At 35.0% G+C, this 27,648-nt stretch overlaps 1 protein-coding gene across 10 annotated transcripts in view; it reads left to right on the top strand.

The window, feature by feature from the left end:
- The window catches only part of DNAH5 (dynein axonemal heavy chain 5), a 137,699-nt gene that overhangs the window by 30,052 nt on the left and 79,999 nt on the right, over window positions 1-27,648 (top strand). For 3 of the 10 annotated variants that reach the window (XM_068196830.1, XM_068196822.1, XM_068196812.1), the window contains 20 exons: window positions 54-217; window positions 640-852; window positions 1,392-1,529; window positions 2,136-2,312; window positions 3,030-3,143; window positions 4,385-4,492; window positions 5,205-5,327; window positions 7,187-7,402; window positions 9,750-9,857; window positions 10,525-10,610; window positions 11,384-11,708; window positions 16,889-17,095; window positions 18,750-18,921; window positions 20,312-20,457; window positions 22,451-22,613; window positions 23,097-23,339; window positions 24,229-24,419; window positions 24,501-24,600; window positions 25,829-25,965; window positions 27,284-27,485. In XM_068196830.1, the coding sequence (XP_068052931.1) occupies window positions 54-217; window positions 640-852; window positions 1,392-1,529; window positions 2,136-2,312; window positions 3,030-3,143; window positions 4,385-4,492; window positions 5,205-5,327; window positions 7,187-7,402; window positions 9,750-9,857; window positions 10,525-10,610; window positions 11,384-11,708; window positions 16,889-17,095; window positions 18,750-18,921; window positions 20,312-20,457; window positions 22,451-22,613; window positions 23,097-23,339; window positions 24,229-24,419; window positions 24,501-24,600; window positions 25,829-25,965; window positions 27,284-27,485 (3,333 nt within the window). Of the gene's footprint in view, window positions 1-53; window positions 218-639; window positions 853-1,391; window positions 1,530-2,135; window positions 2,313-3,029; window positions 3,144-4,384; window positions 4,493-5,204; window positions 5,328-7,186; window positions 7,403-9,749; window positions 9,858-10,524; window positions 10,611-11,383; window positions 11,709-16,888; window positions 17,096-18,749; window positions 18,922-20,311; window positions 20,458-22,450; window positions 22,614-23,096; window positions 23,340-24,228; window positions 24,420-24,500; window positions 24,601-25,828; window positions 25,966-27,283; window positions 27,486-27,648 lie in introns of those variants that run through there. The other 7 variants (XM_068196814.1, XM_068196815.1, XM_068196833.1 and 4 more) reach the window with 7 other exon arrangements.

The following is a 27,648-nucleotide window of genomic DNA, read 5'->3' as shown; positions in this document are numbered from 1 at the left end:
TCTTTGAATAAGTGATCAATGGGTCTTAATTGTTTATTTGTTTGAATCTGTAGAGTACTTTGGACTTCCAGGAATAGGAATGAACTCTCATTTGACCAAGAAGAAGATACGGAAAGTATTTGTGACAGAGGGAAAAGAAGTTGTTTTAACTGGTGTATGCATTTTCTTCATTAGGTCTAGTTTTTCTAAACCAGTCACAACTGAGAATATTCATCAAGTAAGTCAGTGACTACTCATCTCTGTACATAATCTTGTTTAAAATTTGTTTTTACTATAGAGTATTTGCTCTCAGCATATAATTTGACAACTCTTGATATGGAGGAATGAGTAAAAGGACACAGATGGATTGAATGAAACAGGACAAAAAGGGATGGAAATGGAAATACAGATATTATTTTGTGGGAGCAACTTGATATATATCATTCATATTAAAAAAGGATGCTGAGGAAGAAAATTTAAGACAATCTGTAATGGCAGAGTAATTAGTCAATACCTAAATACTAAGGTGTTAAATTAAAAAAAATCTAGCAAATTCATTTGAAAAACAAAAATTATTTTTCTTTTGAGAGTGTATATGTAAATTGTATATAATGAAGTTTTTACTGGTGAAAGACCCCTTGTATTTTGTCTCATTTACAGGAAGTAAATTTTAATATGCTGGATATAGGTCGACATGGCTTATTAAAAAGTGTTGAGCAGTTGATATCAGAAATATTCATTCCAGCCTTACAGACTATGGACCATGGCTGGGTTGAACCTCAACAAGTTCCCAATATTAAGCAGGACTTCCTTCGTGCCCTTGAAGCATTTGTTAGTGTCCTATCAGGAACTCAACAAAGTCTGTTGGAAAAGGTAGTATGTTCACATGGGAAATAGAAAGTGAGCTAGCTGTAGAATGTCTCTAGCTCTGGACCTTTTGAATTAACTGCTGTTGTAGATTACTCATAAAATTAGTTTTTGTTAAACTGGAGAATAACCCAACACTTCTGTTTATTGTCTCAGTAACTCATTATACTTTGATCTGTGGTTTTAATAGTTCTGTAGATGCTTCTGTTCTTGTTTATTCTGGGGCCATTTCTTTAGAGCTATTAAATTCTTGTCTCTTCAATGGCTGTGGTTGCTCTTAAATGTTGAATGATTAATGTATGACAAACTGTTGGTTTAACTGGTTGGTTTCTACTCAGCTTTTGTGAGGAATGAGAGCATAGCTGCCTGGTTGGTGAATTCTTCAGATTCTGGACTCCACTTCTGGCTCAAACCAGTTTAATTTAGACTGAGCTGGGAATAAGAAGTGAGATACCCCAAGCAGGGCAATGAGTTAGTCTTCAAAGTTCCTAGGTTATTTGTCATGAACATTCAGCATTTCATTTTTTAAAAAACTTATATTTTAGGTCAGCCTGAAGAAATGTGAAACATATGACCTGAAAACTCTAAAAGGACCTTCAGATTACTTGATGGTTGCTAACAGCATAGAGGCGCTTGAAAAAATAGAAGTGTGCATGAGAGAATGGACCAAACAAATTGAACAGGTGATACACGGGACAAATGTGAAATATGAGAACATCTGCATCTTGGCAGATGAGTTTAATCCTGTTGGTATTATAGCTACCTTTCTATAAATTTGGATGAGTTCAATCTTTTTATTTTAAAGTACTGTTGGTATATTTTTTGTGCTTTAACTTCTCAATGGAAATATTACTGAGAGCTTTTTCCATCTGCTTGTTAATACGGGATACACAGTTTGGGAAGCTTAGTCCCCTGTCCTTGATAATTACCTGTTATTAAACTACAAAACAGTTAGTAGTTCCCAGTGGATTTAATGAAAACAAAAAGAATACAGTAATTGAGTGAACACTGTTCTCAGTGGTCACATTTGTACTTTGAAATATGCTTTGCAGGTTATTTGCAGAAAATGTAACTGTCTGTAACAGTGGTCTTGTAATAGAAGGAACAGAATCTCTTCTTTAACTTGGAAATAAAAGGACCAAGCAAGATCAAGTTTCTTATATGAGGGAGAGGTTAAGTTAGGTAATTTATCAGGCAAGGTTAATACCACTTGTTAAAAGTAGAATCAATCCCTGCTAGCTCTGCAGATAAAAAATATGAGCATCTCTCACATTACTGTATGATAAAAGGTTCTTGCAGAAAATGACCAGTTGAGAAAAGAAGCAGATGACCTTGGACCACGAGTAGAGCTTGATTATTGGAAAAAGAAATTGTCAAAATTCCACTACCTTATGGAGCAGCTGAAGAGCCCAGAAGTGAAGGCAGTGCTTGGAGTACTCACTGCTGCTAAATCCAAACTTCTGAAGGTTTTTATTTTAAATTATGACAGATATAAATACTAGAAATGCTCTTTATACCCTAGCTCATTTTGATAATGTATGTAACAATGCTGGTGGGGAAAACATTGAAACATCTTTGGCTTTTGTTTTCCTTCTCTATTCCTTAGCTTGAGTAGATATAGTTTAAATCTAGTTCATCTACATGGCTCAACAGAAATAAGTAATGAAAAATATTAGAAAAGTTGATTATTAAATCAGAATATTGAATTAATGAACTGGATATTTAATGTCAAAAAATTAATCTCTCCATTTTTAAGCCTTTTTTTAATGTTGTTACAGTGCCTGTCAAAATTGCTTGTGGAAACATAACTTCTTACATTGACATAACAAATTTAAAGTCCCATCACCAACAGAAAATAAGTAAATAAACCAAAAAATCTTGTCTCATCAAAATGAGATGTGGGACAAATACGTAGTTATATATCCATAATTCACTTATTTTACAGCAGCTTGACTGCACACTGCCACTGACTATTTAGCTGAGTGGTCTAAACCAACTGTATGTTCACAGTCAAGTTGCTGAAACAGGACAAGGACCCCATTTTGGGTGAACAAGTATAATTCTGAAGTAAAAGATTTATGCTTTCAAATGTGCTTAGAAGCTAATGACAAACCAAAATTATCTCAAAACATATTTTTCTGAAATGAATACTTTTATTTGTTTTTTCAACTTTCTGTTCTTAGAAGTGGCGAGCGTTGGATATTCGCATCACAGACGCAGCAAATGAAGCTAAAGATAACGTGAAGTATCTGTATTCTCTGGAAAAATATTATGACCCATTATACAATAGTGATCCTGTAAGTAGAACTTCTAAATTCTCAACATAATGTCTTGAGACAAGCAACATGAATATATTCTGTAGGATGAGTTTGGAAATTAAACAAAAAATTTTACATATGCAACTCCAGTGTGAGATTTTGTGCTGCTGTGGTAAAAGTGGATTAATGGGAATTTCTGGCTACAAAACAAAGTACTTGTTATTTTTGTACCATAGTATCTGTAAAGCTTTAGTTCTGATGAACAGACTGGATTCTGTGCTATGGGAGAAAGTGAATTCCTTAAGATTAAAAAAAAAAAGTAAATCTAATGCTATGCTAAAGAAAAAGTTTGATCTTTTGTGTTTGTGTTGGTGGCCAAGTAATGGTTAGATTAACATTTATAGGGCAATTTTCAGCTTCTTGGGTTGGGAAAAGATAAATAGGATTATGTAAATATTAAGACATAATTATAAATCACCTTCTCATACCATAGTATGAGAATGCATAGGATGATGCAAGCATAACATGCAATAAACAAAACCAGCCACCCTAAAGTACAGGACTGTAGGAGTCTCCCTCTCTCATTATCAACTAAAATAGGTGGCAAATAATTGCTTTTATTAAAACTGGTTTTGCAACTGACTGTATGTGTCTTGCTAGTCAAAGAGATATGAGTGGTAGCCATGAAGACTCAAAACTTTGACCTGTCCTAGCTTACTCTCTCTTCTCTGAAACTTCTCCTGAAACCAAATCGTTTCCAAAGAGTGCTCTGGGCAACCATGTTTGTTTCTGTTTACTGGGTGATATTAGAACAGTGTGTCCTTTCAGTGTTTCCAGTCTGCTATTTGAGTTTCTCTATTGAAAGGTTATTGGGTTATGATGTCCATAAAAACAGAGCAAAAGCTTGGTGAAGGGGTCATCTTTATATGCAAGCTTACATCAGGTTTAATAACTGAGCATATAAACCTATTTTTTTGGGAAAAAAAGTGGTTCTTTTGAAGAAAGAAGAAAGAAAGAAAGCCTTCACTTGTACCAAATTTCACTTGCTGATCTGAATTTTTCCAGCCAAGACTCCAGTGAAAATTTTTCCCAAAAATTAAATTGTAGAGCTTGGGGAATGATATAGGACAAGCAGCTCTGCAAGAGAGGCCCAGGTAGACAGGGACAGAACCATTCCAAATACCATGTTCATAATTCTCCTGCATTCACTAATTAGGTATTGTGATAATGTGGGGTACTAGAGATACTGAGCAGAGTTCAAACTGTGTGTTTCTTTCCAGGTGTCCATGCTGGACGCTCTTCCAGGACTCATAAATGCAATTAAAATGATTCAGAGTATCTCTCAGTATTATAACACTTCTGAAAAGATCTCCTCACTGTTTGTGAAGGTTGGTGCTCAGCAGGAAAATAAATATTCCTGGATTGTTTTCTGTGTTTTTCCTTAAGTGCAAGACAAAACACAAAGGAACCAAGGAACTGGGGAGTCAGCACTTCAGTCACTTTAATGCTGCTTTTTGAACATATAAAGAATTGGAAATAGTGATGAACTACTTCAAATTTAGGACTTATTTTACTGCCTATAATTTGGAGTTATAGGAACATTCTCAGACTTAAAGCTCACCTCTGATGTACAGAGAGGAATTTTTTGTTAAACGTTTTACCTGTTATGAATGGGTTTTTTTTTGTAGAACCAAATACATTAAATTAATATTGCCCTTAAACCTCCACATGTTTACAAAAAGAAGGAAATGGATTGGAAAGACAGTCTATTCTTTACCATTTATACTCTCATGGGCTCTTGATTTTACCTTTGCCTTCAAAAGAGACAAAGTCTTATGACTTTGTACCCTTCAATGCTATTTCAAGGTTGGTACAAGATGTGAAGGTTTAGGATGAGCCTAGTTAATCAACAACATTTTTGTTGTGTCATGTTCTGGAGGCTGGGTGTTGCAAGGAAGACAGTCTGTCTATGTGGCTGGTATTTGGTATTGCTATTTGTCAGGCTTTAGGTCAGCAGAGTCAGAGGAATGGGAGAGAGAATGGCAAGACCTGCTTTGTCTTGGAATGCTGTTTTTTTCATGAAGTTAAAACTGCTTTTAGGTGACCAATCAGATGATCACAGCATGTAAGTCTTACATAGCAAACAATGGCACAGCCACCATCTGGAATCAATCGCAGGAGAGAGTTGTGGAAAAGCTACAAGCAGCTATTAGACTTAAACAGGTAGGTGAGAATAACATATAGAAAACAGATTATAGGATGATATTTAAGAGGACAGGAATAGGAAGATTTTATGTGAGAAAGCACTGTTATAGTGAAGAAAAATGAGTTAACTGAAAAATATCCACTGGAACTGGAATGTTTATGCTAGAGCTAACAAGGAATTTAGTCTGTTGTCTATTGATCTTCTGGAAACAGAATTTTGATGCTTAGTCTATCTTAACTATGCTTATAAGAGAATTGCTTGGATTTTCATGCCTGTGTTTCTCTATGTTGTGTCTTTTCACTTGATGGGGAGAGCTATGAAATAGAAGTTGAAACAAGGAGAGTTACTGAACTGAATATATTCCAAAGATGTGTGGACAAGCTATACATTTAGAAAGGACAGTTTAGTGAATTGAGAAGAATTCAGCTGTTCAGTCGACCTAGACTTGTCAGGAAGTTAGCCTTTGTTGTTTGTTTTTTTTTTTTTTTTTTTTTAATGTACTTCTGTGATAATGTTAAAGGTTTTTTTTTTTTTTTTGTTCTTTTTCTCCCCTTAAATCTCCCCTTAAAGCATAGTACTATAGGATAATTCAGCTTGGAAGAGTCCTCAGCAGGTATCTAGTTCAACCTTCTGCTCAAAGCCAAAGCAGGGACAGTATGAGATCCAACTTGGTTTCCCAATTGTTTATCTAATCATGTCTTGAAGTTCACCAAGGATGGAGAGATTACACAGCCTTTTTGGGCATCCTCTTTCACCGTTTGACTGTCCTTGGGATGAAAGATTCTCTCCTTATATCCAGTCAGAACCTCATCCATTTCAACTTATGCCCTTTGCTTCTTGGCTTCTATCCATGTGCTTCTGTGAAGAACGGCCTGACACTCTCTTTGATAACCTCCCTGTACATATTGGGAGCTTCCTGTAGGCTTTCTGCATTATTTTTTTTTTCATTCCCAATATGTCCTTGCAGGATTAGAGCTTTATCCTAATACCTCCTGAATCAACAACTCTTGCCTAGTTCTAGAATAAATTAGTGTAAATTTGTATGACATCTTACCATCAGCAATGAGCAATAAACTTGTGTTTTTCTATAAAGTTATATCAAATTGTCTAGGTGCTGCATGAAGATATGTTGAAAACTTAGGTATTCATTTGAGTCTTATTAGTTCCAGAAACTTTCAGAAATTCAATAGATTAAAACTTAGAATTTGAATCACTAACAACATAGAAAAATCTGGACCCTTTGTATTGATATCTATTAGTGAGGTTATTCGTACATAAATGTGATAAAATAATGAGCATTTTATTATAAAGAGAACTATTGAAAGAAACACTTCCAAGCAAATCTGAAGACTATGTACTTTGACTTTGGGAAGAATTTAGCAAGTTTGGAGTAAGGTTTGTTCCTTGTTATGAATGCAAAATGAAAAGTGGAAGCTGCTATGGAGCAGCATTAGAAGTTCAGGAAGTGATTTGTTCTTGAAAGTGATTATTGAACCTTGATTGCTCAGTAAACATGCTCAGCATGCAAACATTTTCAGTCTCTGGAAACTGGGTTGTCATCTTGGTTATTCAGTAAACACATCAAACCCTGCTATGAAATGGAGGGAACAGAATTTCACGCTAGCCAAGGATACGTACAAATACATATAATGTGCAGTTTGGTCATTTGATGAAATGTGTAATCCTTTAATGGCATTGATGGGTTAGTTTTCAGAAGCAAATTCTGTTACTCTCTTTATAGTGTTCGTGATTGTTTATTGGTAAAACTTCTACTTGCTATCAGGTTCAGGTAATAAATGTCTGTGTAAATTTTGTTCTAGCTAAAGACAGTGCCTTTTGTTATACACTTGACATTCTTTAAAATTCTTTATTTAAGGAGTATCAAAATTGCTTCCACAAGATAAAAGAGAATTTGGAACAAAATCCAGCTGAAAGACAATTTGATTTTAGTGAGATGTATATATTTGGAAAATTTGAAGCCTTTCATCGTCGTCTGGTAAAGATAATAGATGTTTTCAGTACTATGAGAACCTACTCAGTTCTACAGGAATCTAAGATAGAGGGATTGGAAGAAATGATCACAAAATATCAGGTACACATTAGATTTTGTATAATGGGTCAGTCTAGCTTGAAAGAAAATTTACGAGAAAATTATGAAAATTAGGGAAGTGTTTATTGAGAGAAAAATTAACTCTTTAATTGTGCTAAAATTACTGGGTAATAGCAATGTAAATATGTAATTACTGGAGAAATGAGCAGACAAGATGGAAGAAAAGATGTCAGTGGACATGTGAAAGAAGTATGCTAAAATCAAAGCTGATTGAAAAAAGCAATAAAATGAGGTGACTTTGTAACAGGAGTAATGGGAGCATGGTTTTGTGCTGTGGTCACGAGAAAAAGTGACAAGTGCTACATTTCCATCTGTACAAATGTTGGGCTAGCTGTGAGTGCCCCTTGGCTCATTAGTATTACTATGCAGTTTTCTTTCATTTTTTTTTAAGAGAAGTGTGACTTGAGGAACAAGGAGCTCTTTTAAGAATATAAATATGCTAAGTCGTGTTCTTTTCCTTCCTTTTTTCTCAGATAGCTTTCTTTTCTATCAAATGGAGTCTTTCCTGCTTTTGCTGAGCCTGAGTTAGCTTACTTTTTTGTGTAACTTTATCAGTGCAGTATCATCATTATGGCACCTCTAAATATTAAAATAAATCAGAAGGTGTCAATGTGTGGACTTTGTAGACAGCTTTTTGAGATCACATAGGAGTCAGTGGCTGTACAGGAAAATAGTCATTCTAGTTTGCTTTACTCTGTCCTTTGCCTTTTTATTATGGTCAGGAGTCAATCACTTTGCTTTAGTCAAATAACTGTAGTGTAAAATGTGGTTATTCCGTGGTCCTTCCTGGTTTGTTTTACTCCCTCTGTAGTGTGAGGTTTTGATTCCTTGAATACATCCTTCACAGTAACCAGTTTTCTGCTTTGTTCTGTCCTATAGTCTTCTGAGAGTTATCCAGGGCACAACTGTAAGGACAGCTTAGTCCAAGACTCTTCCATGTGTGCAGGACATGTGTGGAGTGCTCTAAATTTTATTTCCAAGAGCTGCTCTCCAAAGCTGTATAACTGGGCTTCTCAGCAGCCCAGGTAGCTGAGAATTTTCAGATCATGCAATGAAGGTACTATTTTTGTAGGCTGGAACACAGGAATCTAATTTCTTTGGGGCATTTGTGTTTGAAAATCTGCCTGTGACCATCAGCCCAGGCTGTGATGCAAACTTTATAGAGATACACCTCATTATCCATTGCAGCACCCAAGTCCTTAAACAAGAACTTTGTGTGAGACCCAGCTGCTGTAAAGTTAGTTGTGTTTCAGGATAAAGAATGCTTAGGTAAAAAAGGCTGTGCGAAAGGTTCTGGATAGGTTGTATAATGAACAGAAAGTGATCACACTCATTTTTAAAGTAAAAAAATTGAGGTACTGAAGTATTTGACACTGACCATAGCTATAGTTAGTATGTGACTGATTATACGTCTTAAATTATTTTTACAATAAGAGTTAACTCTTATGCTGGTTTTTATGCTTTAACGCTTAGTCCCTATCTAGTATTTGCTTGTTGTTCGAGGAAAAGATGGAATTTTTTATTTACAGCAGTGCAATGAAACTGAATTTCAGTTGACTTACCATAAAATGATGGAAATCAGCTGAGCTGGAAATATGCTGAGTTTCATAGCTATACTGTGGTAAACTACTAGGATGTTAAACAGTAGTTTATCATTAGAAATCCTTTATCTGTGTGTGCACCTCAAGGGAGATGCTGATTAAGATATACTTTCATGCGTGTAGACAGCAGCTGTGTAAGAGAAACCAGGAATACTGATTTGTGGGTTGGTGATGTGCATCTTACTGTGCTTTTTGAATAGTCTATTTATATATGTAATCAGTTGTTTAAAGGACGTGGAAAATAATAATGTAAAAATATTTTTCTCTGTTGAACTTTGTTTTTAATTGAAATATACTTCTTCATGACAGAATGTTTAATGAGTAAAAAATGTCTTTAATGAAAAGTAAGTCTGAATTTTCTGTCAGTTCTTATTGACTTAGAATAAGATAAATAAATTATACAAATGAAATTTGAAAAAAATTTCAAATTTATTTGAAATAAATAATACAAATGAAATTTGAATGGACATTACACCAACTTGATTCTGGCAAATATTTATTTTAAGGGGTTTGCTTATATTGCTCAGTAAGTACTGGGAACTATTAGCAAAGGTAAAATGTGAATGTGCACAGCCTGTTGTGCTAAATGTTCGGTGTGGTAAGTCTTTTTCATAAGACATTTTTTGGTGATGGTTTTCTTTTTCTGTGTAATTGTTTATAGACATTTCATAAGACATTTCATAAGACATTTTCTGGTAATAGTTTTCTTTTTCTGTGAACTTGTTTAGAGCATTGTTGACAACATGAAGAATAAGCATTATGATTTCTTGGATCAGCGGAAGACTGATTTTGACCAAGACTATGAAGAGTTTTGCAGAGACATAAATGATCTTCATGTATGATACAATTACACAAAATAATTTAATTTATTGAGGAATCCTTATTATCCTGAGTTACCACAAAAAATATGCAAAAATCTCAAAGTTTGTATTCTGAAATTGAAAAACTATTCCAATATATTTCCACTTTGAAGCTTCCATTTACTGTCTTTCAGACTAGTTTAATGGAATGGGCCATTGAGGGCCTCCAGCAAAAGGATTTTTCATTACTGTATGCTTGCAAGAATAACAAAAATGGGTGATTTCATTGAGTGAATAATAAGTCAGATAATTAACTTTCCAATAGTTCTGAAATCACATGCTGGGGAAAGGAAAGGGTATCTGCAGAGGAAAAAAAAAAAGCTTGTCTTGCTTTGGTTGACAGAGAGGTAAGCAAGCATTCTTTATGGCCTCTCAACATGGTGAAACACTGGATGCTACAGAAGCTTTTCCTGGTTGCAGAGCTACAGAGGGAACTTGGAAAGAAAATGCCTTGAGAGTTGGCTGTGTTTTGTTTAATTATTGTGGGAAGAAATAAACAGAAAAATAATACTTATTGAGATTATTTTCACACAAACAAATTATCTTCTAATATATTGCATGTTAAACCCTGTCAAATAATACTTGGCATATTTGATGTGTGTTTAGGGACTTATCTGATGTAGAATTATTTACTCTTCTTCAGGATCAATTAAGGAGGTTCACTGACATCACCTTTGAAAGTATTCTGAACACTGAAAGGGCACTGAGTATGTTGCAGAAATTTGAAAGGTAATATATGCCCTATTTGGATTTCTAAAACTCTGCCAGGCAATGGAAATAAAACATTGAGGATAGTGGAAAGGGGCGGGGGGGGGGGGGGGGGGCAGGCAGGGGATGGAAGGAGAGCAGAGCAGGAGACATTTTCTTAAATACAAACAAAGCCAACTCAACCTCTTTGCTCTCCGCTGTTCAGCCCTGTTAAGAGTTGTCTTAGTAGCTTGAATGAATAAAAGCCATATTTTTTGCATCAGAAACTGCAAAATATTCGCCTTTCAAAACCAGCTGAAATACAGGAAAACTTTGTTAGCATATTTGCCTTTGCTTTGTGCTTGAACAATGACATTAATTTGTTACCGCAATGCAGTTAGAAGAGAGTAAAATGCTTTTATTAGGAAACAGTGAAATTTGGCTTTAGAAATTAACGTTGTTGCAAAACAGCCTTACTCTTTATTCTGTCACTTTTTGTATTATCATCTGTTTAATAGAATAGACAGCTAGTGGTGAATTGGTTACAGTTTGCTGCACATAATTTCAGCCCAGTGTTTGAAAACAGTGACAAAACAGAAAATGTGTAGGCTTACTTGGAAACTTTTATCATCTGGTCTAAATTTTTGTTGTTTGGAATCAGGTTGTGACAGCATTTGTTCAAGCTGAAAACTCTGCTGCCAAAGTAGTTATTTTCTAAAGCATGCAGGGAAATCTGGAACAACTGTTTTCCAACAATGCATTAGGAGGATTTCAGAAGTATTGAAGGAGTTTTTCATGATTATTGTTTTTCTAAGCAGATTGCAAATCCCGAATCTTGGCATTGATGAAAAGTATCAGAAAATATTTCAAAACTATGGCCATGACATAGAAACTGTCTGTAAGATCTACACTAGGCACAAGAAGGATCCTCCACTGGCTCGCAATCTGCCTCCAATAGCTGGCAAGATCTTGTGGGCACGTCACCTATTCCATAGAATCAAGGAGCCCATGGAGACTTTCCAGAGACATCCAGCAGTTCTACAAACACCAGATGGCAAGAGCATAATCCGCAATTACAACAGAGTAGCAAAAGTTCTTATGAAATTCGAGGTGATCTACCACAGGGAATGGCTTCAGCAGGTAAACCAGCTGATTTTGATTAAGATATTCCTTAAAGAAAAAAATAAAAAATGGTGTTATCCCTGGTTAGTAGCAGCAGGTATGCTTAACCTGACTTATGATGACTCTCAAGTGAGGGATGGAATAAGAAAAGTTATTTTACGAGAAAGTGTTCCTGTTAAAAAATAGGGCCTGTAGTATCTGTAGCTGATTTTAGGAACAACTGGAAGACCTTTCATGATAACTAAGAAGTTAGAAAAAAACCAAAAAAACATATAATGACTATCCAGTGGTAGGCTTAGCTGCCCCTCTGTCTCTGCCACATTCTTCCAACTGGTGCAAGATCATCATGTCTGGGGAGAGAAGTTTTATCAGCTGGTTGGCCAAAAGTGAAGGAAGACACAGAGGTTTCCTCTGCTCTGGACAATACAAATTTTATTTTGAGTGATAATTCATGGGTACACTCTGTAAATATACATGAAAAAAGTATCCAGTCTGAACAGATGATAGCATACTCAGTGCACAAGTGGGCTTTGAGCCACTTGTGGGTTAATCCTTATAGGCAGCTAAGCACCACACAAATGCTCATTCGCTTCCCCCCATGCACCCCCAGTGAGACAGGGAAGAGAAAGGAAAAGCAAAAGCAAGAAAATTTGTGGGTCAAGATAAATTGTTTAGTTAGTGAAGGAGAAGTGGAGAAAGAAAGGGTAAAGAAATTGCCTGCAGGGGCAATTTCTCATTGTCTCCCATGGGTCAAACGATGTCTAACCAATTCCAGAGCAGAGGGTGGCTAACCCCTTCAACCCCTGCCTTTCCCTTTTTATTGCTGAGCATGATGTTATATGGCAAGGAATATCCCTCTGCTAATTTTGTAGCATCCTTTTGCTATTTCATGACATCTGCCTTGTTTTGTCCCCTCACAGCCTCTTTTGCACCCTTCGTCCCCTCCCAACCCCCAATCTATTCACTGTGTGGACAGAGTGAGAACAAGAGAAGGCCTTGATGCTGTGAAAGCACTGCTCAACTCAAACGTCAGTGTGTTATCAGCCTTGTTTTGATAACAAATCTCATGACACCACATAAGCTGCTATGAAGAAAATTAAATGCTGACAGAGAAAATTAACCCAATCAGAACCAGTACAAAGTAATTTCATTTCCTATTGACAGTTTTAGGATGCATGTGTTGGGGGGAAGGGGCAGGTGGGGCCTTGCCCTGGTGAGGCAGTGTACCTCACCCCTAGAGCCTGTATCCCAGCCCTGCAGTGGCTGCCAATCCCTGGCACACCAGAGGCACTGGTCCACATCCACCTCTGGAGCCCCTAACTCAGCTCCTGAGCGCCCAAATGACGGGAAGTCCCAGCCAGGGGAAGGGCCTAGGAAGGCCGAAAGGTATTTAAAGCTGAACATGAAGCTATCTGATGTCTTGACACTACTGTCTCTTGGAATTTCTATCTGCTGGAACCCAGGAATTGATAGCTATATGTGTGCTATTCCATGTATTTTTCTGTCTTTCTTTATCTTTCTTCTTCTAATTCCCTCTTGGAATTTTTGGAGTAACTTAAAATGAAGTGGGCTTAGAGTTTGCGAGGTTGGATGGGCCAAGTTAATGCTTTGAGAAGTGTTTTATGTTGACTGAATATTGTACTAAAACTTTTGCCAAAGTTCTATGGTTTTCTAAAGCTGCCAGTAAAGTTTTTTTTGTTGTTTTGACCCCTTGAGAATATCTGGTTGGTGTTTCTCCCATGAGTGTAACTCTGGGTACAAGAACAACCATAAGCCCTTTTTATGTGTCTTGCTAAACAAGTTGTTTGGGGCCTTACAGGCAGAGCACATTGTAGCCTGAATATTCTTCAGAGAACACCTTAAATTCTAAATCTCATTTGATTAATTTTACCCTCTTGGGTTTTGTACATAGAGCCTCTGACTACCTTTATATTATCAGATGACTTCTGCAGGGGCTACTTTGAATCCTTGAAAACTCTGGAAGATTCTACTATTGTTTTGGCATATTTTTCACTTCCAGTTTCTTTCTTGCCTTGTCAAAGATCATCTTATAGAAAAATTTACATCAGCCTTGCAAAGCTGAAAAAGAAGGATCGGAATCTCCAGATTGTGGTTTTGAAGGTAGTGTGACACCTGTCAATGCATTTTCCTGCTGTTTTTGGAACACAAGCATAGCTTTTGTAGACTGTGGAAATCTCTGGTGCTGATAAATACCAATCTTCTCGAAGATAGTCTTAGACCAGATCTGGGACCAGAGGTACCAGCTGCCTTTTCTCCAGTCTAAATATATTAGGTTTTCCCAATCTGTCCTTTTTCACTCTTGCATTTGGCGTGCAGTGTGAAATGTAGTTTAAAGAGACACCAGATTTGATTGTATGATACTGTAAGCAGGAATTTTATGTGTCAATTTGGTATAGTAAACCAGGAGAAATGACTGCAACATTAGAGTACATAAAATATGCTGGATTGAGACCTAGTGCTGAATATATATTATTGATGATTAATCTGGAGTTGAGTGCAAATTGGGAATCAAGGAATCTGAACAGTAGTACCTCAATTGTTATTTCATTATACATTATGGTTCAGGTACATCATATCCAAAATTGGCACCCTTAACCTTGCATATAGTTGGTTCTGCTTCCAGGCAGTAATGAAAACTGCTATTTTACTTAGAAAGGTCTTTAATGCTTATTCTAACATAGGAAGTTCATATGTTTCCATGTGCTCTTCACAGAGAGCTGGTGCATATCCCTCATATTTTATGTAATGAATTGTAATGCTTCAGGAAGCCTTCTGCATTTGTTTAGTATTTCTATCTTGGACTCTGTTTCTTTTTTAATTCCCATACTGAGCAGGATCTCTGCATCATTCAAAGTATACTGATGATAGTTTTCACTGCCTCATCTCATCTGTAAAGACTAAGGAGAATGTATGATTCTTGTGGGCTGCATTTTTGGCTAGATGATCTAGTGATCAGATTTTCTGACATGTACAGTGCCTTCATGGAGCAGTCAAGTACATTTGCCTTTCATCTTTTCTGAAATAATTATAACATCCCAGGCATCTCCCCTGAAGTGGTGCATTCCTTTATGAGGTCCGAATAATCTGAGTTCTGATTCTGATCTGTACTAATCTGTGCTGATCTGTTGTTACCTGTCTGTTTTCTCTTATAGCAGTCAAATCACACTTGGCAGCTATATAAACTTCCTGAGTCTGCTCCAACTTTATACTCATTAGGTGGGAACAAAGGGAGGTGGATTTGAACAAAATTTCAAGTTTGAAACCTACACACATAAATTGAAAAGACACGAAAAGTATATTCACTTTAACATACACGCGCTAGTCTACCAGGTACGGCAAAAAAATGTGACTACTGCTCCGTAGTCTGTTCTTTCAGGCAAGAAGAGTGCACACGGGTGTGGACATGAGTGTCACAGAACACAAGGTGGAGCTCCTGCTCTACTCCTGAATAAAAGAAAAACGAGCGTGGCAAGTGTCCTGTGGGGAATACAAATGGAACACAAATAGGGTTCAGCTCCAACTACTTTTTATTATACGTATTATATATATTATATTACTTATATATATGTATATATTATATATAATATATGTATAGTATATAGTGTGTATATATATACACACACAGTATATATATATTATATATACATAATATAATTATATATATTTTATTACTTATTTATACTTAGTGTCACTTTCTGAGAGTTCTGAACATTTTTGCCCCTATTTTTTGTACTTGTTACTGGGTGTTTATTATCCAGTTATTACCCAGGTTATTACATCTTATTACTCCAGGGTTTTTTTAAATAGCAAAAATTTTTTTTTTTTTTTTTTTTTTTTGCTATAGCAAATGATGTTCAACTTGGACATATTAAAAATAATAAATTACCTGGAAATGTAGGAGTTATCATTATCTGGCAATGTAAGATTTATGTCTTCAGTGGTACCCCTTATTTCCATTGCCATTTTCTGTTACCTTAACAATGAAAACTGCGTAAGAAGAAAACATAAACAGGGGAGGAAGACTTGAAAGTTGGAATAATGAGTATGATGCTCAAAAATAAATAAAGTAAGATTTGCTGTAGAACTTTACAGAAAAAAAACAGCTTTTTTTTTTTTTTGAAGACTGATGACAGTGGATAGAGCATGACATCTTTATTGACAAAAATGGATTAGATTATTTCTTGAGAAATGCTGTGACAAATGTCTTGATAGTACATGATATTGCTGAAGCAAGCAGTATGTTCCACTATATTTTAGATATTAAAAGGTGGTGGAAATTTTCTGTGTTCCATAGAAAAAGAAAAAAGTGCACTGAAAGATATCAATGGATTTTGAAACTATGGCCTAGAAATAAGCTCCATCTCAGTGTAATGTGATACATGAAATTTGAGGAGTGAATAAAGAACAATAAAGTTATGTCAACCAAGGACAACTGGAAAATAAGAATAGCAACAAAGTGTTGAATGTAGGAAAAATTTGCCTGCCTAAGGCAGGATTGCTTTTTAGTGTTAGCCAAATTTTCAGTGTGTGGTGCTCTAAGGAATGCTGTCCTTTCTAATCACACAGAGAGCAAATGGTCTTCTAATATTTAAATAAGGCAGGTAAACCAATTGTGTGATTATGCTTTGCTTTTAAGAATGAAAAAAAATCTATAATAAGCATTAATTTTAGTATTTTAAAAGATTTGCCCAGATGTTGGATATAATTGTCAGTACCATTAAGATTGGCATATCTATTAGCTACTGGAAAACAAGTGAAAGGAGAAATAGGGATAAGTTCATTCCAAAGATATGTGAAGAGGTTAGCCAAGAATACTTTAATTCATTGAGGAGGTTATGTGCAGCCTTATTGCAGAATATGCATTAAGTTCTAAGGACATGAGTTTTAAGATTTAAGATGGTTGAAGCAAGAAAATCTATGGCTCTGATTTGATTTTGGACTGTTGAATGCAGCTTATAACATTCAAGACTCAACAGAAGAATATCTGTTAGATAAATAGCAGTTTGATTATTAAGCATTTGGGTCCATACACATTGTGTTAATAAATGTTGGTTTTGGATTCATATAACATATCAATCTTTGCAGGGCCTGATTTGCAAAAGTGATATTTATATGCAAACCAAAGTATTTTGTTGTAGTGGCTTGTCTGAATGGAATGATGACTTTATTTCCTGCAGAGTGAATTAACTAAAAGAGGACTTCAAGCAAGTCTTTTGGTAAAAGCCCCAGAAACAGGAGAATTATTTGTGAATTTTGACCCTCAAATATTAACTTTAATCAGAGAAACAGATTGCATGGCTCACATGTGCCTTGAAATTCCACCATTTGCAAGTGTTATTCAACAGCAGAGAGACTGGTACAAGAAGATTGTCAACAATTTGCACGTGGGTTTACATTAGTTATTTTATGTATGTATACTGTACATTAAGATGCCTGGGTTCTATACACATGGAAAAGGATAAATGAAGATCAACGATTATGTACCAAGAAAACATTTGCAAATCTGTTTTCTTATTTGTATGACTGTCTTGAGGCACTTAAAACAATTTCTTGGCTTTATATTTTCTGTGAAGTTACTTTGCAGATGCATGGGTTTGGGGAAGCTCTGCAGTGTCTTGGACAGGGATGAGAATGGGGAGGAAAGGAGGCTTACAAAGTGCTTTGTGCTGTTGCTTGCTTTCTAAATGGTAAGCAATTTTTCTCTCATCTGATAATGAAGTCAACATTGGGCAGCATTTGTTTTGAGAGGATACCTGGATGGGAGGAACGAGTAGTCTGCTTTTTAAGTGTAAAGCATGCAGCAAGTAGCAGCTTTTTTTTTTTTTTTTTTTTTCTGGCACCGGTGTTTTACACGGATGTCTGTGGAACAGTTTAAAAAGAGAAGTTGAAACTTCCCTTTCTCGTGTTTAAGTCTTTTAGATCATTTTATCTGCCTATGAACAGACAAGATTCTCAATGACTCAAGATAGGAATTCAAAAATGGATGTCCAGAAACCTATAGCTTTAAAGGACTACTTTGAAATGAAAAAAAAAAAACCCATAAATCACAAAGTCTTTATGACTTTAAGTCATAATGTTACTGCCAAACATGTGAAACTAGATCAGCGGGTCAAAGAGGCATTAGAAAGAAAATAGTATAATATAGTTCTGGTAAGGCTGATATTATTAGAATTGTTGGAAAGTTCACCTAGATGTATTTTTCTCCTGGAGCATTTTGTCTTCTGTAACACTCATTTACCAATTGAGATTTGCAAGATTTTTCTGTTATGTGGTGTAAACCCAGTAGGCAGCCAAATGTCACACATTTGCTCCCTTACTCCCCTCCTTAGAATGGGGGAAGAGAAACTGACGGTTAAAATATAAAACATGTGAGTTGAGATAAAGACAATTTAATAGGGGAAGCAAGAGGTGCATGCACAAGGGAAAAAAAGAAGGAATTAATCTGGTAAAACTTGGCAATATCACAGCTGCTTGGGAAGACAAACACCATAGCTCTGAGTGTCCCCCTCCCTCCTTCTCCCAACTTTCATTTTTAAGCATGATGTCATAGGTATGGGATCCAAATAATCAGTTGGGATCCTGGCTACATTCCTTCTCAGCATCTTATGTATCTCCAGTCACCAGCAGAGTAGTATGAGAAGCAGAAAAGGACTCAATGCTGTACAAGCACTGTTTAGCAATACCCAAAATATCAGTGTGTTACTAACACAGTTGTGGTCACAAATCTAAAACATGGCATCATGTGAGCCATTGAGAAAGAAATTAACTCCATCACAGCACCAGTGCAATCAAAGATTGATTTCTGTGTGAAGTAGTGCTTCACATAGAGCAACAAATATATATAGAGATATAAAGAGCAACAAATAGTGAACTTCTGCCAAAAATAATGAAAACCTTTCCCAAGCAAGTAATTATAATTTCTAAAGAATTTCAGTAATATGCATACAGATGAATTTTCTTAGTTTAGGTAATAAATGTGTGTACATGAAGAGGTTCAAATCAGTGTATATTAACAAATATTTTCATTATTTATTTCAGGTGATGTTGGCAGAATACAAAAGAATTAAACTGAAAATACAGCACCCTTTTGAACAACTTATGGCTCCTCGATTAGTAAATGTAGATGATGCTATCCAGCCAGGTCTAATGTCACTGAACTGGACATCCCTGAATATTGAGAAATACATTAATACAGTTTTTTCTAAGCTGGGTAGGTTACTTGCCTCTTTCCATTGACTTCTGGTTATTTGTTCTGTACATATGTAAGTTATAATATAAGATTACAGTTCTATACATGATTTGCACTTAATTGATTTATATATAAAATATATCAGTATTTTCATCTGTCCTGTATTCCATGAATCATTTGTTTTATAACACCATCTTCTTTTTGTCTTTTATGTCAATCAAATTTTTACTAATGTATATGTTAGTCAGTTGGGATTACACCAAACATAAAGTACGGTGCAAAAGACCCAGTGTATTCTGAATTCAAAGAATGATAGCTACTTTTAAAAAGAGCTCCTAGGTTTCAGACTTTTTCTAGTCCTGCTTTTTTGTTTCCATAATGTGCTAAACAACTTCAAAAGGAATAAAACACTGACTCAGTTGGCACTGTCATTGCTCAGTAGCATTTAATATTATTATTTTTTTTAACATCAATCTCTTTAAAACTAATGCACACATCTTGGACAACAGCTTTAGGAAACAGATGAGCATGTAGTGTTTTCAAAAGATTATCACAAGGTTGCACTGAGATTTTTTTTTTCTGAAGATACCAAATTTCTTTTTCTTCAGCTTAATTAATACAGCAAACTGATTTTGCTTCTTGAAATTGCATAAGTAGGTATAGTGGAAAATTTCTTCAGTTGAAATGGCAGAATAAGTGCATTTTGGATGCTAGCCTGACAATATGCTTAATTTAATTTTGAATAATAAAAGTAATTTGAGCCTGGGATCAGGCACCTTGCTGCTATTTCAGCTTTCAGCATTGAGAGCAGATTGCTATTAAACGTTTAAAATTCTAGTGATTGTTTTCTGTTAACTATTGTTTGGCCTCTAACATTTGTTTGAAGCATAGAGTTTTTATTTGCTGAAAGTTACTGTTGCTAGTAGATTCTCCAAGTTTTAACTAGTTCAAGCTATAGGAGAAGATGAAATACTGTTGGCTCTCAATTAAATGTTAATGTCTTCATGCTTGAAATACATATCCTTTAAGTTAATCTTATATATATTTATAATAGATATTATATTTTTATAAAAAGCTATACAAAATATATTTGTACAATAGTTTATATTTATATAATATTACAGTTATCTTTTAGCATGTAGGTAGTATATGCTAGGTAAGTATCTGTAATGCAAAAAGTTAATTATGATTCTTGTGGTGAAGCTTGCCATAAAAGTTTAGATGTTTGGAGTAAATTGGTTAAGGTGCAGAATTCATATACAGTTGAATATGATAGTTTGTTGAGGTAAAACACCACTCTGGGTTGTTTGGTAACACTGGTTTGTTGAGGTAAAACAACACTGAGGGACTCTGCAAAGGCTATTAATTCCAACTTTTAAGCTTGTCTTGAATCTTCTGTTTTCTTCAAAAGCTGGGCTGGAGTTATTGCTTGATCGAGTGAATGACTTGGTTGAAGTTCGTATTGATGCTGTCCTTCTAGAAATGAATAGAGTGCCACTCTGTATGTTGCCAGAAGATGAACCACAGAGCTGTGAGGAATTTCTTCAAAAGACTAAGGTTAGTAGATAAAAGTTTCATGAAGAAGACATAGACGACTTTGAGTTTAGATATTTTTCTTTTTTATGAGATAAAAAATTCTGAATGCTGAATTAATGAAGCATGCATGGAATACAATGGAAATCCCCACTTGCTTGGCTGAGATTGTAAAAAGGAACAAAAGTGCTAAATGCAAAGTGATCTGAGCTGAGGTGTTATTTTCTATTTATTATTAATGTCAAACCAGATAGTGTATGATATTTCTTTTATGTTTTCATATACTCAAAAATTTTACCTCTATGATAGTATCTTTTTTTTCATTATTCCTGTTTAAATAAGGGTATTCTCCAGCAATTGCCTGAGGAGAGTAAATACTATGGAAAGGCTTGTGTAATGAGAATCTTAAAGTCTCTGAGTTGGTAATGGGATGTGGAAAATATATGCAGGAGTACTTGGATGAAGGTGTTCTGGGAAAACACCCTTCCTTCACCCCATCAAAAGACTTCTTTGTTGAGGGTAATTAACTATAAACATGTAAATTATTGGTTAGAAAGCTGATTAAGGTCATAATTATGTCAGAATAATTTTGTGAGGCAATAGTAAGGTATTGCATTTTAGGTCGTAATGTCTAATGTGTTTTCTCCTGAAATAAAATTTGGTTTGATAAAGACTGTAGAAAATCAAGTAGATAATCCCCATTCTTTTTCTCTTGTAGAAATAACTATTACAAATGAAAGTTTTGATTATCTTAGTGTTTTTAACTCTTTGACCTTTTCTATTTTGGCCAATGTAACAACTCACCTTGTTGTTAAATACAGAGTAAAAGTTAATATATGGAATGAGTAGTAGTTTGTAAGCCTCACAATCCATAGCTGTTTTTCTTGATCCTGCTGCTACCTTCTTGATTGGGCAGGTACTAAAATGTATATTCACTAAGGTAAAAATATGTGAGAGTGAGCACAAAAAAAACCCCTGCTCTGCACAATATGGTAACTTGAAAAGTTGAACTGCTACGTAGCAATTTTACACATAGTAATTACAATGGCCAATTGAGTTGAGTTAGCAGAGTAAGTGGTATAAGAACCCCAGTTAGGGGTCTGTCACCTAACAGGTGTCTCTGAGTTTCTAAAGAAATTGCTGCAACAAAAATAATTACCCAGTGGAAAAATCCCAGAATACTTTTAGTGTTGCTGTGATATTACAAGTCATATCTGCCTTCTCTCTCAACTCAACAGAACCATTAGGAAGGCCAAAGATTATCTTAAAATTTGGAAGTGGCTGAATATTTCCAATTATTGATTTTTAATTAAACAAAGGTAGTAATTTTTGTTTAAGCTGAGTGAAATACAAGATACCAAAGAAGTAAAAAATTAAAAGGCCATTGCAGATAAAAATTATAGTTAGCTGAAGCATAGTTGATTGATTTTATTATAAGCATTGGAAAAAAGGTGCACAGTACTGTAATAAGTTTCTGAATTTTATTTGATCTAATTCTTTGATTTCTTCTCTCTCCAGTTGATAATTTTAGTGTTTATTTTAATAATAAATATACTTTGTGTAGCTTTTATCTTCTTTTTGACTGTAAATGGGAAATATGGTTGGCTAATACTCATTATGGCACAGCCAATTAATGTCAACTGGCAATGTAAACCCACAAAAGAAGTGTTGAATCTCCCATGTCTACTTTGGAAAGTTAAGAAAATTAAGAAGCCCTTGCTTTTGGGACCCTTATAGTGAAACTAGACATTATAAACATTGATTCATGATATTAACTAATGAATCATGTGATTTGAGAAAGAAGCCAAAACAATGCTGAAAGACATTTATGATGCCTTGTTGATCTATTGTTTATCTTGTATTTTTGGAACAAACCAATTTAAAATTAATGTTGTATATAGATCTGGTTTTTCACAAATCTTAGGCTTTGGCATTTGTGTTAATAAAGGTTGCTGTGACTGTGAAATTGACTTGAGAATTGTGACAATAAAAGCATATTGTTTTGGTTTGATAACAGGAGCTTTGTATAAAAGGTTCTCGGACTTTACACTTAAAAAGCTCACTGGTGGAAGCCGCTGCTAATGATCTAATAAACATGTTACTTGACACCGAGGAACAAGTCAGTAAAGAAGATGAGAAGTCAATTGTACCCAGTGGTGAAAAAAGGGACAAAAATACAGGTAAGAAGATGGTATTCTATTCCTTGGTGTTTGTTTCTTTTTCATGCTGATAATTTGTGTTGGGTGACATTGTTGCTTAAGTGACTGAAGTACTGATTAGCATCTAATGTCTAAAGACTTTGAATTTGCCTGGATAAGGAATAATGTAACAGTCATTTATCATCTACAAAATAGGTCAGTATTATTTCTCTAACTTGGATGTTGAAAGGCTAATGCCATAGAACTACTTAGTAGCCTTGGTTAATAGCTGGACTTCCCAGAGAAAGAGGATAAGAAATAATATTTCATTTTTGATGATAATCATGTCAGTTTGTACTGAATAAGAAGGCAGACAGGAATAGGCCTGTTACACTGGGGTGCAGATTATGATTGAGTAATTCTGCCCTTCCTTAAAATGATTTAAGACACCTGTGGAGGTGTTGCACAATGGTATTTTTCAAGTCCCTTACATATATTTAACTAACTGGATTTATGATGTTTTAGCAACAGAAGAGGAAAGAAGATCAAAAATCTTGACTTCCTCACAAAAGTCCAGTGAGATGTGGGCTGGCCTGTCCCCTACAGCAAAGAGGAAGAGAATGGATTTACAAAAGTTAGAGGAAGAAGCCAATGAACTTCTTTCTTACTTCAATGATCGTAATATTGATGCCCTTTTGAAAGTCACTCGACACACTCTGGAGACCATCCGCAAGCGCATTCATGCATCTTCTGCCATCAACTTCTTAGGTGGCTACATTGTAGTACATTGGTCTTTAGGCTATATAAAGAAAAATGCCAGTGTAAATCCCAAAACTGTATAAATAAGTAAAAGAGGGGAAAACAAAGGGATTTTGATTAAGCTGTCCTGTTAAATTACAATCAATAACATTGTCTATTTCCAAAGGTTTTTTTTCTTGTGACAGTACAATGCTGTTTCTCTTAGGATTCACTGTACTGTTCTGAAGCTAATATTATATTTGGAGCTAGACTTGATAGATAAGTTTCTACAAGACCTTGATAACTTGTTAAAAGTTTTAACAAGTTAACTTGATAACTAAACAAGTTAGTTTTTAACTTAAGGCCTTTATACCTTGACAAGATCTGTTTGACCTTGCATTTTACATAAAACTGTATGAAAAAAAATAGAGCTGTCTTTTTTCTCTTACTAATTGCCTTCAGACATTTCCGTACATGGTGATGGAACACTATTTTGAAGTGTTTTATTGTTGCATGCCTTTAAGAAACAAAAATAAGGGCAGTTGTCTTTAGTCTCTATAGTTTATAAGGCATACAATACTATGAGACTCTAAGGAGGTTCTGTGCCCAATTTAATATGCTGACTGGGAGTACCAGCCAGATAAGAAAATTGTGTGTTAAACAGAGTTTAACTGCACAGAGCAAATTGAAGAGGAGCTTCATGGAAAAAATAGCTTTGCACTTACTTTTCATTTGTGCTGCTGTAGTGTTTAGCAGTACATCAGGAATTCCTTTTCCCTTTAGAAATTGTACTCATTGCTCTACATTAGGAGATATATTTGTTGGTTTATATCAAAACAATGCCTAGTTTGATATCTTGAAAAAAATATTAACAGCCTTTTTGTTTTGTTTTTGTCTCCTGTTTTTGTCTTTTATTTAGAAAATCACAGTATGTCTAAGCAGAAAAAAGGTGCTTATCCTATAATTAGGACTAATATTAACCTATGTATCCCTAATATCATCATGACACCCTCTTTGGATGAGGTACAGCAGACACTTAATAAAGCTGTAGATAGTATTGTGAAAGTAATGAAAGGAGTTCGGCATTGGAGTAAGGAGAGAATGTCCAAGGTTGGTGTCTTTAACAGCTTTACTTAGAACTAATGGTGCAAAACTGCTGCAAATGAAAAATAAATGTTATTCTCTCTTTAGGAGAAAGTGTTAGAGAGAAATGTTATTCTGTTGCGCAGTGGGAACAGAGACAGCGATTCTGATGATGGAATGAAAGAGACTGGAAAGAAAAACTTCCATGGTAATGATAAACTCTGAAATCAGTAAATTTGAATGTTAGGTAAATGTGATTTATACAGAATGTATTGGAAGATATTAATTACAAAATACATCAAAAACAGTAGACTTGATAGATTTAAATAACCTCATAGATTTTAAATTGCCTCAGAGAAGAAATCTTTCTCATTAGAAACCAGATTTTCCACTTGTCGTTCTGTGGATTTGAGTAAGGGGATTTTTTTGGGCTTCTTGAAGAGCTTTAATGCTTTGGGTTATAGCATATTACAATTATAATTATTTTGCTACAGAATAGTCTTTCATGATTTGCCAGTGTGGTTTGTAATTTGGCATGTTCAAATGGCATCTTAGAACTGGTGCTTACCCTCTAAGAAGGGTAAATTGAACTTTCACAATACCTGGTGTTGAATAAAAACGTCTATGTAAGTTGCAATATTGGTGTAGAGAGGATTGTGTAAAAGATGGAATAGACTAGAATTTCTAAAAGGATTTTCATTATTCTATTTCGTGACCAGACATTAAGCTGTTGAAGTCATTAGGTCAAAAAAAAATTAAGACGGTATCTTTGATTGGATTTTTCTTCTCTGAAATGGTTTAAAATCAAGCCAAGTTAATTGTTCTACATTGTACCCTAGATTCTAAAAAATTACATTTGAGTATTTTTAGCTTAGTTCTCTCTTATGCACCTAAAAAGTAGGACAGTAATACTTGAACTGGTTAAGAAGTTAAATTAATCTTTCAAAACTAAGAATTTTGCTTGCAAGAGATGAAATAAAAAATTATGTCCTTTTTGGGGACTGGTTATGGTCATCTTCGCAGAGTTAAAGTTAATTTGTATTTCAAATTGTCAATTGTGGGGTACTTCAGAAAATAAAAATGCTTAGTGCTGATTTATAAGTAAGAAAATACTGATAATATAAATAAATCACTTAAGTGAACCATACAGAATAAACCTTGAGGGATAAGAGAAGAAGAAAGATTCTGTTTGAAAGATTGGCGTGGAACTTGTTCCAAATTTGACAGGGTACCTGGATGGAGCAATTTTACTAAAATGGAAATGTTTATGAATTTGTTGGCCTCTTTGACTTCTAGTTGCCTTTAAGAACACCTAACTTTAAAGTGCATGCTTATTGAAAAAAAATATGTCATTCAGTTCTGTCTATAAGAATTTACTTCTCCTAATCAGTATGTCTGTCCTAAGCCTGCTTCTATATTTGAACCTTCTTTTATAGATAGTGTATCAGATGCAGCATCACTCAGTTCATCTGATGCAGTGCAAAGCCAGAGCTACTTCAAGAATGTTTCAGAGAACAAAGAAATTATTAAATTAGTATCTGTACTCAGCAGTGCCATCAATTCTACAAAAGGGGTAAGACAATTGAGATGTTAATTTGATATCACTATCTGAGGGATATTAATGTATTACTTTTAATATTCTTGGGTAATAAGGGTAGGTATTTAAAGCTGTGATTAAATGTAATAGTGAAAAGTTTTGGATGGTGAATGGAAAACATGCGGCTGAAAATTTGCAAATATGGTTTAAAAGTGTAACATGGATTAAGTGTACTCTGTTCCAAGATTTGAGGTTTTGAATATTGCATAAATTAAAACATCATAAGAAACTCTAAGTGTAGTTGTGTTGTGTGTAGCTAATGAAGCCAGCATGACTTCTGCCACATTATGAAGAGGTTATGAAGGTTTTTAGAGGAAAATTGGCTATTATATTGGCATTTGTAAAGTGCTGCAAAGGATTTGCTAGAGTAGGTTAGGATGTATCTTAATGGATATGTGTAACTTCTTTGCCATGTTCTTATTCTATGCACTCTTTAGTAAACTGTATTTCTTTAGGGAGCTCTGCATCAGTTTCTTCTGGGGCTGGTCCAATCTTTTAAGTCTTGCCATGTGAAAATCTTTGACTCAAGGCCTTGTAACTTCAGTGGTACTAAAGCATAACTACCAGGCTGGTGCTGAGTAGTTGATAATGGTGGATAGTTATCATGGTATTTTGTAATATTGTAAACTTTTATCATTTAGCCAGCTTTAAATGTCTGCATGTACTATACTTATTGTAAGTCATGATGTGGATTATCTCTTGTAGCATTCATCTCTCATTTACTTGTTTAATTAGATGCAGTGATGATTTAGCTTTAACTTTCTCACATTTTTCTGAACTCCTGATAACCAAAATAATAATTCTTTTTCACACTCATTAAATGATATTAAAATCAAAGAGACCTGAATTGAGTGAAAAAATTAATGTTAAAAAACTGTCTCATAGCTTCATTATTCCAGAATGAATTTTTCTTGTTATGTTGGGCCCTGGAGCTCATGTTTCAGTTTCTAGCCCAAGAAATGGCAGGGAACGACAAGTGTACTGTATCCTAGTTTTAAACTTTACTTCCCACTAATTCCAATGATTTTATTGACTGAAGATTCACTTAATTGACAAATATTTTAACTAATCTGACAAATTAGATGTGATGAACATAGGGTTTCTGGCACAATGTGATCAGTAATGGAACTTGCTTTAGCATAAATTTACCACCAACCTTTTGTTTAGTGAGATGCTTCAACCTGCTCCACTATGGAGTTTGTAGTGTACTCTAATGAGCAGCTGCTAAGAAATTGTATGTATGCCATATATGTGATGCTGAGAATCTTTCTTTGAACTTGTAAATGTCTTTCAGGAAGTTCTTACAGCTTTGGAGAGTTTTAGTTGTTACCACCATATATGGCAGAGGGACAAGGAGGAAACCATTGATAAATTCATGGTGGGAAACCCATTACTCTATGAGTTTGAATCTGAAATTCTGCATTTCCAAGACCTGGACCTGAAAATCAATTCTGAGTCTGAATACATCTGCGTGGGAGCTATTGCACTGTACACTGGTAGAGTTCAGCTTCTCTCCAGAGACATTTATTTCTGACTCCAGTAGGAAGGAGAGATAGGCAGTTTTGGATGGGTGAGCTAGATTAAAATGGAAAGGAGAAAGAGAGAGAGAAGGGCTGTTTGCTGTTTTGGCTGTAAATGCTGCAAACAAAACACAAGAAT

This window comes from Anomalospiza imberbis, chromosome 1, assembly GCF_031753505.1.
Source record: "Anomalospiza imberbis isolate Cuckoo-Finch-1a 21T00152 chromosome 1, ASM3175350v1, whole genome shotgun sequence".
NCBI lineage: Eukaryota > Metazoa > Chordata > Aves > Passeriformes > Viduidae > Anomalospiza > Anomalospiza imberbis.
The sequence above is the reverse complement of the archived record's forward strand: the minus strand, read 5'-3'. Positions and strand labels throughout refer to the sequence as shown.